This window comes from Thamnophis sirtalis, unplaced genomic scaffold, assembly GCF_051295495.1.
Source record: "Thamnophis sirtalis isolate CommonGarterSnake01/CBP01778 unplaced genomic scaffold, rThaSir2_p1.2 scaffold_7, whole genome shotgun sequence".
NCBI lineage: Eukaryota > Metazoa > Chordata > Lepidosauria > Squamata > Natricidae > Thamnophis > Thamnophis sirtalis.
In genome coordinates this window covers 6,511,963-6,525,546 of record NW_028261387.1, presented here as the reverse complement: position 1 = coordinate 6,525,546, position 13,584 = coordinate 6,511,963, and the positions used below count along the sequence as shown (strand labels likewise).

At 42.6% G+C, this 13,584-nt stretch overlaps 2 protein-coding genes across 3 annotated transcripts in view; both read left to right on the top strand.

Annotated features, from left to right (window-relative positions):
- The window catches only part of LOC148044526 (uncharacterized), a 99,915-nt gene extending 94,673 nt beyond the window's left edge, over positions 1-5,242 (top strand). The window contains exons 56-58 of the mRNA XM_087720749.1: positions 1,594-1,656; positions 3,190-3,219; positions 5,113-5,242. Coding sequence (XP_087576875.1) covers positions 1,594-1,656; positions 3,190-3,219; positions 5,113-5,211 — 192 coding nt within the window. The 3' untranslated portion in view covers positions 5,212-5,242. The remainder of the gene's footprint in view (positions 1-1,593; positions 1,657-3,189; positions 3,220-5,112) is intronic.
- A 6,064-nt stretch (positions 5,243-11,306) lies between these two features.
- The window catches only part of SLC35A3 (solute carrier family 35 member A3), a 29,332-nt gene continuing 27,054 nt past the window's right edge, over positions 11,307-13,584 (top strand). The window contains exon 1 of one of the 2 annotated variants that reach the window (XM_087719247.1): positions 11,307-11,353. The gene's annotated coding sequence lies outside the window, so the exon portion shown is untranslated. Of the gene's footprint in view, positions 11,354-12,158; positions 12,295-13,584 lie in introns of those variants that run through there. The other variant, XM_087719246.1, reaches the window with a different exon arrangement.

The following is a 13,584-nucleotide window of genomic DNA, read 5'->3' as shown; positions in this document are numbered from 1 at the left end:
ATTGAGTGGACAAGAATATTTTTAGGGGGAGTTTATATTTCACGGCAATGTCAGCCTTTGACCACGGAATAAAATTAAGAAAGATAATAAATATAAGTAACTCCTGCAAAGAGAGACTGAATTGAGAATGCTTAGATTTGGAGAGAGAAAAAGGCTAGGAGAAGACACTTCAAATACTTGACAAAGCTGTGTGCCTGGTTTCATTGTTCTGAGTGCAGAATAATGGATTTCAGTTACAGAACCAAGATTTCATTTAAAAAAAGGTTCCTAACAGTCAGAGTATCACAGCAATAGAACGCATTAATTGAGAAAGGTTCCAGAAAGGTGTGGTGGTTTCTTCTTCACTGGATGGGTTTAGGCAACACAACATAAGAGATTCACTAAGAATGGGGCCAACGTCAGTGAAAGTCAGTATGGTATAATCACTAAGACAGTGTTTCTCAACCTTGGCAACTTGAAGATGTCCGGACTTCAACTCCCAGAATTCCCCAGCCAGCATTCGCTGGCTGGGGGATTCTGGGAGTTGAAGTCCGGACATCTTCAAGTTGCCAAGGTTGAGAAACACTGCACTAAGAACCAGAGCCAGGAAGACCCAAGTTCAAGTCTACCCTTAGCTATGGAAATATATTGGATGACTTTCGGTCCATGATACACTTTTAGGCAAACCTCTGAAATGCTGTGGGAAATAATGGAAGTGCGGTATTGACAGGTTTAAGGCGATTTAAAGGAGCGATAGGAATCTGCTCAATAAATAACGGCAGTGATTCTTTTTTGTGTGTGTGTGTGTAACAGCCATTGTCTTAATAATGCATTTCCTACTTAGAGGGTATCACTGCCAAAACAGTGAAGTCTTCCTTTAAATGGGGAGAAGCAGTATTCATTATATACAAATGTGCAGGAAATAAGAAAGGCTACCTTCTGGGAATTGCCCGGCATAATGTTTTATGATGAGCAGAAGTGCTTTATAGAGTGTACAAACCACCCTTTCTGAGCCGTCGTAATTTTAATATGACAGGTCATAAATTGAGGACTATCTATAGCAGGGGTGTTAAACTTGATTTCATTGAGGGCTGCATCAGACTTGTGTTTGATCTTGAGGGGACAGTGTTAGGGTGTAAATTCAGCCCTGTGCTTAGTGAAGGATGAACCGTGGTAATTGGCACACTGGGTGCTATTCCAAAAGCACTGGAATTACATTTAAAACAGTTAAAAATTGACAAAATCACCATCAGTCAAATGCAAAAAGCCGCACTGCTTGGATCTGCACGCATATTACGAAAATACGTTACGACGTCCTAGGCCCCTGGATGGGGCCCGACTAGTAACCAATGCCAAATCCGGCGAAACAACTGGCCATTGTGATACAATTGTAGTATAATAATAATAATAATGACTAGCTGGGCCTCAATTTCCCTTTACATAGAAGTAGATCACAATCTTTCCCAGTCAGGTAATAAATCATATAATAAGTACTCAACATAAAGATAGGCAGCTAATATTTCTCTCAAGCATTAGTACATATTTATAGAAATGTTGGAACTTACGTTGAAATTATTTTCTTTTTCTAATTGCCCTTTTTGGTTGCCTGCACAGGGTTCCCAGAATGGAAGTACTGAGTTTTCTGGTAATGGAAGAGGGAAGCAACTGAATGGACAAGTAAGGACTACTCAAATAAATATATTTGGGCCGCAGTAGTTAATTATCTTCTCTATTTACAAATCAGTATAGCCTGTCATATCCTTAGAGTTAAAAAAAAGAAAATAGATTGTTCTGATACTATTGCATTTGTTATACCTTAGGGAGAATTTGCACACTGATCTTGAGTATATTCAGGTTTACAATCCTGTTTTTGGTACTACGTTCAATTGAACTTTGAGAAATCCAATATAGTTTTGTACTGTAATAATGTGTGTTGATCACATACATTCAAAATGACTGTGCCGTATCTTTCCCACAAATGTTTTTGAATATAAAGATTGGGTTGCTTATTTCTGTAGGGTTTCTTTTATTCAGAAGGCAATGATAACTCAGCTTTCTCGACGATTAATTTTTGCATTGGCTTAGACATTAATAGTATAAAAAGAGCCTATGAAAATGTATATGAGCCAGCAGATCCAATTCAAACTCAAAGTATCATAACTTCCAAATATTGGTATGTATTATTACCAACCATAGAGCTCTTGAACTGAATTATTTGTTGTAAAGCCGATGTATAAACTTTGGCTAGGGTACATTGCCAATTACAAGTTCTACTGAATTTAGTAGGATTTCTTTCCCAGTTAAGTATACTTAGGATTGCTGATTAGAGGAGCTGGTTTTATTGGACCTAGGGTAGTACAAATCTTCAGTCCTGTGTCTTAATAAATGACATTGGCATAACCTAACTAGATGTCCTGTCATTAACATAGAAAGGTGTTCTGACCCCCTCCTCCATCCAGTAACAAAAGCCGAGACACGCTTAATGAGAATGTCCTTTAATAACAAGACCAGAATCTCGGTGGCTGAAAGCCAAGTAAACAAACAGATAAGGACCTTGGCAGCAAGTCTGACAAACCTTGGCAGCAATTCAGACAAACCTTGGCAGCAATCCAGCCTGCCAAGTTAGTTTCTCTTTAGTCAAAGCGTTGACGTCTGCAAGAAGGGCGTGGCACAAGCAGTCTCTTTTATAGTCTGGAGAGGAGCCTAATGACCATCAGCTGAGCGTAATTACCTCCTGTAATTAAGTAATTGTTCTTGAGTAGCTCTTCGACGGCGTGCATCCCGGAACAACTCACTGTTGGTTTCTGGATCACTCTCCCTTGTCTCCTCCCCACTGATCCAAGGCTCAGGCACCACCTGGTGGCCAACCAGTCTCTCTGCGCCCTGCTCGGAGTCGGAACCCTGTCCAGGGTCCTCCACATCCTCCAGGGCCGACTCATAGGGCCCCTCGCTATAGGAGTCTGGTGGCAGCTCCAACGGCTCCTGCTGGGCCACAACAAAAGGTTGGCACATTCTTTCTCCAAAGAAACTAAGTCGCATTTTAGAATTCCGAGAAAGAATATAGAAATACTGATGTCCAGGAGTTCTGGTCTTTGTTTACTAATGCAAGGTCTCCCTACAACAAGGTCTTCAAAGCTGTATAAGGCCTTGCCATGAGTGCACCAACAGTGAGCTGCTGACATAATCAATTAGTATCTGTTTTATCCACAGGACGTTCAGAGCCTTCAGTCTCATAACTCTGTAAGTATTGTACTCCCAAAGGGTTTCCTATTTACTAAGGCCCTATCTTCAGTGAAGGAATTATCTGTCACAGCTGCTGCTGCATTGAAGAACATCAGCAGTGCTTTTCAAAAGGAGGGAGGGAAGAAGAGAAGAAGGAACTGGGGGGAGGCACAGAGATCAGACATGGGAGTCCTGAAGAGTTCGTGCCAGAGGTGAAATCAACTTACCTTTGCTACCAGCTTGCAAATGTGAGTGCCCACACTCGCGTGCATGCTTTGCTCGCATGCGCCACCACCGCACATGCGCAGGACCTTCCACGCATGCGCAGAGCGTCCAAAACTGACGTTTTGATGTCCGGGCGGGTGGGCAGAGGCAGCTACCGAGCCGCCTGCAAAAGTAAGTAGAACAGTGGGAGGGGGAATCTGCTGTGTCACGCAATTTAGATTAGCTAGAAAGCAGGGAATCCTGCTTTCTAGTTAATATAAATTGTGTGTCACAGCTGATCGTCAGAAATAACGATTCACCCAAACCAGTAGCATTTTTTTTCCTACCGGTTGGGGTAAATCGGTCCAAACTGGTAGCATTTCACCCCTGGTTCCTACTCTTAAAACCTGATTCACTACTACTCAGTGGTGGGTTTCAAAAATTGTTCGAACCTACTCTGTGGGTGTGGCCTCCTTTGTGGGAGTGGCTTGCCACCCATGTGACCGGATGGGAGTGGCTTGCCGCCCATGTGACCGGATATGAAGATGCCGACGACACTTGTCAGAACCACCTTAAATTACCTCACACACAGCACTGGCATGCATAAGAATATGATGTAAACTTGTTTTTTTAAAGGCATCCTTGGTTTGCGTTAAAACAACTTCAACACCCGCAATGTTCTGATTGCACCACAAACGCAGTAGTCATCCTTCCCTTTCACAGAGGCACTGAGTTTTATAAATGTGAGCATGATAGTGTAGAATAATCATATCCAAGGACCAGTGGTGGGTTTCAAAAAACTTTGGAACCTCTTCTGTCGGTGTGGCCTGCTTTATTCCCAATTCTATATTTATGGATAGAACAAATCTTTTTGCGGGTGTTCTAATTAATGATGACTGGGTTTAAGCTGTGGACAAAGGTGTAAAAAAAATAAATAGAAAAGAAATAGAAAAAAGAAGCTCTCAATTTCCTTTGCAGCAAATACAAGTGTGATTACACAATTATGTCTTAGTCTACAGCAGTGATAGTCAACCTGGTCCTTACCGCCCACTAGTGGGCGTTCCAGCTTTCATGGTGGGCGGTAGGGGTTTGCTGTAACTCTGCTTTATAAATTTTATAAAGTAAAGTTACTTCCCTACTTTATAAATCACCGTTACTGTGGAACCCGTGGGCCGTTAGAAAATTTTACTACTAACAGAGATACAAAAGTGGGCGGTAGGTATAAAAGGGTTGACTATCCATGGTCTACAGTTACAAAAACGGCTATTGTGCAACATTTTCTAATCCTCAAAAGCACAATTCAAAAGTTCATTTTTCCCCCCGTTTTATGTAAAAAAAATCTATAAGCAATAAATGTAGGTGTTGTCTTTTCGTTAATCAAAGATGCCAATTTAACCATCTGTGCAAACTCCATCATCTTCACCAACATTTCCTCCATGGTGGGTAGCGCCAAATCATTCCAATTTTAAGCATAATCTTGCTGCAATTGTCATATTCAAAAAACAAAATTCCGTGCCTTTTTTCCCCATGCCTTTTTTTAAAAAATCTGTTAGTCCCAAAAGAAAAGTCTTTAGCCTAGAGATTTTTCTTTTGAGAGTTGGGTTCAAGCTGTGGAGAAGAATATAAGACATAACAAGTTTCATAAAAAGTAATAAAGTGTTGTTCTTTTGTTTCAGTCCTAAAATGTGATTTTCCCTTTTTCTATAGAGTGCCATTGGGAAACAGCCTGTCTCTGGTCTGGTGCTTTTCAGCATTCTGAGTACCTTTGCTGTCTCTTCTTCAACTGTATCTAAATGGATTATATGAACTTTTGAAATTTTGTCAAGGAGGTGACACATTGGGGATCAGAGATTTTTTTAGATTGACAAGTCATATATTGTTTCTGTTTCTGAAGTGTGGTTAGATCAGAAGGGGTCGGATGGGATCCAATCCCTCTTGTTTTTATATATATATATTCTCTTTCCATATATGTTTTATTTTCATTTTCATTTCATACAGTCACATATATACTGTGCATGACCGGGGCCATATAACATTGAGCAATAAACACAACATCCCTATCAAAAATACTCCCCAAAATACAAAACCAATATACCACTTCAACACTCCATACACCCTTTCTTTCACCCCCCTCCAACTTTCCTTTCTCCCCTCCAACATTCCCCTCTCCTACTTCCCCTCCCCCTCTATCACTCCTTTCTCCCAATACACTCCCTCCCTTCCATACCCTCCTTCCGATCCTCTCTCCCACCCTCTCTACCCCTCTTTCTTCTTTCCCTCTGCTCCTCCCTTCGGTGTATTTCTACTATCTATCAATATATTCAGTTTCTTATTTTTACACTAGAATTAAAAAGGCAACAGTATACAAGTGCAATCATGTTACTTTAAAACAATCCCTCTTGTTTTCAAGCAGATTTTTTATGCAATTTCTGTTTAGAGAGTCATAATTAAACTTCTGCTAACCATCTTAAAACTCACCCCCCCCCCCTTAAGCATTGACTGTTAGACTACAGAACCATAACAGAATATTTTATAGTGCCAATGTTACTCACATCACACAAACCCTGGGTCGAAACAGTAAATTTCTAAACGTATAAAAAAGAATTGTCAGGGCATTTAAAAAGTATAATTTCAAAGGTTCAATTCACAAAACAACATAAAAGCTCAGTGTATGTTTAGCATTCAAATCCGAAATGCATTTAGAAACAATTGGCATGCAGGAATGTTCTCCTTCTCCTCCTATTCTACATCCCACCTTTATAACATGCTAATGCTTTTGCCTCCTATTTATATATGTGCATCAAAGGCTCAAAGGTTGTGCAAAACCAGTTTGCGTATATAAAAATGGACATTGCACGATTGTGAATATATTCTGGGCATTTGAAATAATAAAGCATATTGTCAATAGTACTTGTGTGGATTATTATCTAATTTACTTAAAAAAAAGAAGATTGAAAAGAGGTTTGTTCAACATAGTCTCATATTGCCAAGCTAGTTTTTCTTGTTCACCACTTCCAATAATTGCATAAGACATACGGTAGGTCATTTTTCAAATTTTCCTGGATCGCAGTGTTTTTAAATGCAATCTATTTTCTCTTTCTGCAACGAAGGTGGCATATGAAATGATTTTCTGGTAGAAAACATTCAAACTGTCATGCTACCAAGGGAGACCCACAATAAACCACAGAATTTACACATCATACAGAATTTCATATCAATATCTATTCTGAAATTTCCCTTAGTCAATTAGATGTAAATGTTTCAAAATGTGTTTTGGGGTTCATAATTTAATGTACAGTATCGTGACCCGTCAAAACCGCGGGCGACTAAAGCGCGCCCGACGAAAGCGTGTACGTGACATCAGCAGCAGCGCGACAAATAAAATTAAAAATAAATTAAATTAAAATTAAAATTAAATTAAAGCAAGCCGATTCACATAAAGGTAAGGGTTAGGTTTAGGGTTAGGGTTAGGGTTAGGGTTACGTTAAGCGTTAGGGTTAGGTTAAGGGTTAGCGTTAGGTTTAGCGTTAGGTTAAGGGTTAGGTTTAGGGTTAGGTTTAGGGTTAGGTTAAGGGTTAGGCTTAGGGTTAGGTTTGGGGAGGTTAGGGTAAGGTTTTCGCTTTAATTTTAAATTTACCGCTCACAGCGCGATGTTTTCGTCACGCTGTGATGATGTCACGTACGCGCTTTCGTCTTGCACGCTTTAGTCTACCGCGGTTTTGTGGTGGAACCGTACAGTATAGCCCCATACCTTCACAAATCATCAGAGTAACATGAGGAACATGATACTTGTGTAAAATATAATGCCAAGGAAATCAGATGTCTTATATTTGGAAAGGACCAGACTACTGAATCCAGCTTCTCCACTATTGCAAATGAAAGCATCCCAGAGAAATGGCTATTTAGTCCAATCCAGTAGAGGGGAAATCATTGTGTGTCTGGGTAATTGATTTCCCTGGCAAACACTTGTCAGAAGGGCTTTTCCCCTAACTTTGAAACACCATTTGTCTTCCTGTAACTTGCATTAATATTTCTTCAGAATGAGAACAGGAGTTGATTTTCTTTACATTATATTCTTTCCGGTATTTGAAGAGGGCTGTCATATTCCCCACATCCATCTACCTCTCAAAGCTAAATATACCCAGCTCCTTCAATATATTCTATAGGTCTTAAATCTATGAAACTAAGAAATTGAGTTTCTTAGAGAAAGAAGAAACTATGGGACATATTGTTGCGCTTCCAATCTGCTTCAATTTCTTGAAATCCTTTTAAAGGTGCAGTACTCAGAAATTGATTCATTCCTTGGGGTTGGGAAAGTGATTGTTCTTCGATAGAAAGATCAATTCCCATGACTTGGAAATTACACTTTTATTGATGCAGTTTAAATTGCGTTCCATTTTCTACAGTCAGAGCACATGATGTTCACCTCTTATTCCAATATATTTTTCACATTACACGGGCACTCAAAGTATCCCACATTCCAAAAACTTTGGATCTGTTGTGTGTTTCCAAAGTGAAGAACTTTGTGTTTCTGTTAAATAAATCTCATTCCATTACTTTCAGCACCATATTCTAAAACCCATCAAGATTTGTTTTGAAATGCATTTGTTTTCTAGGACATTAGCTGTTTCCCAATTCTGTGTCATTCATAAACCAGATAACTATCCCCTCCCCTCTCTCTCTGGAAAGTGAAATGAGGGAATGAAGTCATCAACCGCTCTGTGATAAGAAATGGATCGCTTTGATGCCATAAGAACTGGCAAGGAAAAAACAACAACACCTTTTCTCTTCCTACTTCTCCTGCCATCCAGGGCTTGACAAGAGAACTGGCATTTGGCACAATGACTTGACACTTCTACTGTTAAAAAACAAATTGCCCTGATTATCAGAGGGGCTAAAGGAAGGCCATGCTTACAGCATCCTAAGCAACAGCAAAAGCTCCGCACCTCAATGTACCCCAGTATGATTTACAGCAGATATACTATTTGATGGAATTTTTCCTTACAGAAACTGAAAAACTGACCGTTTGAAGTAGAGTAAGAAAAGACAGGCAGAGCCTGTCCTTCCTTTCTAGGTCAAGGAAAGGTTGAATGACCTGAAAGATGAGACCAATGACTAATTCAGCAGTGGTGGGATTCAGCCAGTTCGCACCTATTCGGGAGAACCGGTTGTTAACTTTCCAAGCAGTTCAGAGAACCGATTGTTGGAAGAAATCTCCTTTTGTTTCCCCCCCACTTTACAGGGCTAATCCTGTAAGGAAGGCAGGAAGGAAACATTCTGGTGTTGCTTCTTGCCTAATCTTTATTGCCCTGCTTCCAGAAACTGCCTCTCCGGTTAACTTTCATTACATTATAACAGCTAAGACAAAGCGCCCATCGACCTGAGTGATGTTGAGATGGCCACGCCCACCCGGTCACATGACCACTGAGCCCCACCTACCCAGTTGGTCATTAGTGCAGAGAACCGGTTGTTAAATTATTTGAGTCCCACCACTGTAATTCAGGTTACAACAATTGCAGCTTTGGAAAATTATTTCTGGATAATCCCTATAGGATTGTGCCACTAACTACAATCCAACTGAACATGTACAGTTAAGAAAAAAAAAACATGTTAAGTTGACAACCCACTAATAATATTGTCTTAGGAGTTTAAAAACTACTAAGTGAGAACAGATAGTTTTATATAAAAGAGATTTGCCATTCACAAATTCTCACTCTAAATCTCTGTGTGTGTTTGGGGGGGGGGGGAAATGTCCTTCTGGGTTCGGCTCCAAGTGGGGAAAAAGACACTGGAGACATGGAGGCTGCTTGGAAAGAGGGTTTATTGGTGGACAGGGCCACATGGCTTGAGCCCTGGACAGAAAAAATGACCACATGCTTCAACGTTGGGGGAGAAGAAGAGAAGGGCTGAGGGAGGGGCTTGATAGGCTTTTTATAACCTGTTCAGTCCCACCTCTCTGTTTCCTGTTCCTGTGTAAGAAATGCATTCTGATTGGTTGTCAGACTCCCATGGGGCCATGCAGGGGCAACTCTCTAAGCTGTGTTTTGAATCTAGGTTTGGTTGAGTTCTCAGATGCCATGTGATGTGTCGGGTAAATTTCCTTAATCCCATCCCCCTGGAGCTGAAGTGGAGAAGTACTTGAGAGACCGCCTACTGCCAATTACCTCCACGCGACCGATTAGATCCCATAGACTAGGCCTCCTCCGAGTTCCATCTGCCGGTCAATGCCGACTGGCAACTACGCGGAGGAGAGCCTTCTCGGTGGCAGTTCCGACCCTGTGGAACGATCTCCCCGTGGAGATTCGTACCCTCACCACCTTCCAGACTTTCCGCACAGCCCTTAAACTCTGGCTATCCCGTCAGGCCTGGGGCTAAAGAATGTAACCCACCCGAATGGTATGAATGTTGTGCTTCTAATTATGTATTGTTCTTACGTGTCAAATGTTTGTTTCCCCCCCCCCTTGAGTTGTAAGCCGCCCTGAGTCCCCCCAGGGAAAAGGGCGGCATATAAATAAACTTTCATAACTCATAACTCATAAGTGTTTATTATGTAAAGTGGACTAGCTTGGCCTTCTTAATGGCCCATTGACAAAGTAGGGATGGGCAGGAAGCTACAGGCAGCTATTCTGTCTTTTAAAAACATATTTCTTTCTTTTCACATCCAGAGAAAATATTCTGCCAACAGACTAGTGAAATATTCTTTCAATATTTCCTAGGATATTTCATTTTTCTGGGAGAGGGCTGGGTGATAACTTCTTGCAATGAAGACTTCTTTGTTTATATGAATTCATTCGCCCTTCTGTGAAAAGCTGTAAAATGCACATGTAAGTTAACAATGGCCCTGCGGGAACAGGTTTAAGAAACAGTTAGTGGGCATCTTAAAGTGTGTATTTATGTATGTGAGTGAGTGAGTGAGTGAGTGGGAGGGAGGGAGGGAGGGAGGGAGGGAGAGGGAGAGGGAGAGGGAGAGGGAGGGAGGGAGGGAGGGAGGGAGAGAGAGAGAGAGAGAGAGAGAGAGAGAGAGAGAGAGAGAGAGAGAGAGAGAGAGAGAGAGAGAGAGAGAGAGAGAGAGAGAGAGAGAGAGAGAGAGAGAGAGAGAGAGAGAGAGAGAGATGGAATGGGCTCCCAGAAAGGAATATATTTTAACCATTGGCAAATGGACACAGAGAAAAAGAGAAGTGGGAGAGAGAGACACACAGAGAGACAGAGAGAGAGAGAGAGAGAGAGAGAGAGAGAAGAGAGAGAGAGAGAGAGAGAGAGAGAGAGAGAGAGAGATGGAATGGACTCCCAGAAAGGAATATATTTTAACAATTGCAAAATGGACACAGAGAAAAAGAGAAGTGGGAGAGAAAGAGAAGTGGGGAGAGAGAGAGAGAGGGAGGGAGGGATGGAGGGAGGGAGGGAGAGAGAGAGAGAGAGAGAGAGAGAGAGAGAGAGAGAGAGAGAGAGAGAGAGAGAGAGATGGAATGGGCTCCGAGAAAGGAATATATTTTAACCATTGGCAAATGGACACAGAGAAAAAGAGAAGTGGGAGAGAGAGAGAGAGAGAGAGAGAGAGAGAGAGAGAGAGAGAGAGCTCCCAGAAGGAATATATTTTAACCATTGGCAAATGGACACAGAGAGAAAGAGAAGTGGGAGAGAGAGATTGCATCAATCGTAGATTGCATCTTTTCGGATCCTGCCGTTCCCTTATTCTGCCGGCCCCGTCGGTCTCTAACCCTTCCAGGACTCTCCCTCTGCTGACCCCCACGGAGCGTCTTTCCCAGCGCCTCCTAAGAGAGACTGGCAACGCGAGTGGTGATGGTGGTGGCGTGTGTTTGGGGAGGGAAAGCCGCGGGCCTGGGACCGAGCGGGCGGAGCCGCGGCTGCAGCCGGAGTAGGTGACGGGGCGGCAACCGGGGAAAACGAAGCACCCGGAAGGGAAGCGTGCAGGCTCCCAGCGCGGCAGGTGAGAGCCGGGAGAAGAGACCCGGGAGGGCTAAAACGGAAACGGGGGGGGGGGGAAGATTGCTAAGCAAGGGAGTCGCTGGGAAACTACCCGGCGCGAGCGGGCAGGAAGGCGGTGCGGGGTGGGGGGGACACGGCTGGAAACATCTGGCTCGGATGGATGCAGCGTAGCTTGCAGCGAGGCAGAACCCGGAGGCGGGCAGCCAAGGGATGGGGGTGCAGGGTAACCCTCCATGCACGGCGGGCAAAATTGGAGAAGGTGGCAGGGTAAGGTTGCACCAGCGCTCGCCTTAATTGGGCTGCTGCTTCCTACCGAGGCTGGTAAAACATCTGCAGCTTGATAACATCTGCAGCTGAACGCGTCCCCGGGGATGCGCGGAGTGCCGTTCCTTCGAAGTTAAGGCAGCAGCTGGATCGCCTTTAGGACCGGGATGGGGGGTTCATTCATTCGAGCAGAGCGCTGCCCCCTTCCCCAACTCGTCCTTGCTGTCGATGGATTCCGGGGTGGAGGAATGAATGAAAGCCTCGGTTCCCGGAGCATGCACAGAGTTGCTTATTGCAGTGTTTCTCAACCTTGGCAACTTGAAGAGGTCCGGACTTCAACTCCCAGAATTCCCCAGCCAGCGAATGCTGGCTGGGGAATTCTGGGAGTTGAAGTCCGGACCTCTTCAAGTTGCCAAGGTTGAGAAACACTGGCTTATTGCTCCCTCTGTTTGATAAGAGGCGGTGCGTGATCCCTTGAGGGTGTAAAGCTTCGCAAAAGCTTGGAGATTAGTGGTTTTGCTCTTTCAAAAAAAAATCTCTATAGAAATGAAAGGCGAAAACTTGCAGAACTGGGGGAGCAACATATATTAATGGCAGGAAGAATCTCAGGCAGGAGCGAAGGGATTAAGTAACAATAGCTTTGGGGACAAGGAGCAGGATGCGCGACTATTCCGAAAGGTGAGTTACAGTGCAGCGGGCATGGTAAAAAAAATCATTATAGATAAATATATGAGTCAGTATAGATTAAATAATACCCGAAACAAGGACTATTTGACCAAATGTATCCATTCCTGCCATACAGATCCGGTCATTTGCTTACAAGCAAGCTAATGTGGCTTGAATGTAGGTACCCTCTTAATAGTATGGACTACTACTTTGGAATAAAATGAGGATATAATTAGGATTAGGATTTATTACATTTATATGCCGCCCTTTCCCCCCGAAGGGGACTCAGGGCGGTTCACAATTCAATCAGGGAAGGGGGTACAGACAGGGGATAACAAAGACGAACATAACAATACACAATTTAAAAGCACACAACAACCATACCATTCGAGGAGGGGGGCAAAAGCTCTTTAGCCCCAGGCCTGTCGGAACAGTCAGGTTTTAAGGGCTTTGCGGAAGGCCTGGAGGGTGGTGAGGGTTCGAATCTCCACGGGGAGCTCATTCCAGAGGGTCGGAGCAGCCACAGAGAAGGCTCTCCTCCGGGTAGTCGCCAGTCGGCATTGGCCGGCGGATGGTTTATTTTTTCAATGTATTGGCAAAAGAAGAGAAAAATGAAACGGTAGGTTAAGGGAGTTTATTAAATAAAAAAATATCCTGTAACTTTCCTGTATGAATGAATGTTGATCATTCATTATGGTACATTCAAAGCACAAAGTTAAAGAGGTTATTAATAATCAGTTTGAAGCAAGTGAGATAGAATAATGCAAAGAAAAAATTGTCCTACCAGTACAGAAAATTGCATCAAGCATATACACAAAGGCAAACATGCTTTAAAAGTTAACACTATTTTTATTCAAATATATTGTACAGACATATTTCTGTTTTAAAATATATGGTTGCTGACAGTTCCTGGGTGTACTTTGAATTAATTCCTATTTCCAACCGAGCTTATAGGTTTATTTTTATTTGATTATTTGTTTTTTTTAAATTCATATGCCGCCTATCTCAGTAACTTGCTAGGAAACTTTCTGCTGACCGGGAAGTAGCATGTACATGTATTAATAAGTGCTGCACACCCAGCTATGTTTGTTTAAACTTCACTAACATTTTTTATATTGTTGTAATAGAGAATAGAGTGGCTCAGTGTCTAAGATGCTGAGTTTGTCAATCAGAAAGGTTGGCAATTCAGCTGTTCGAATTCCCTAGCACCACATAACGGAGTGAGCTCCCGTTACTTGTCCCAGCTTCTGCCAACCTAGCAGTTCGAAAGCATGTAAAAATGCAAGTAGAAAAATAGGAACC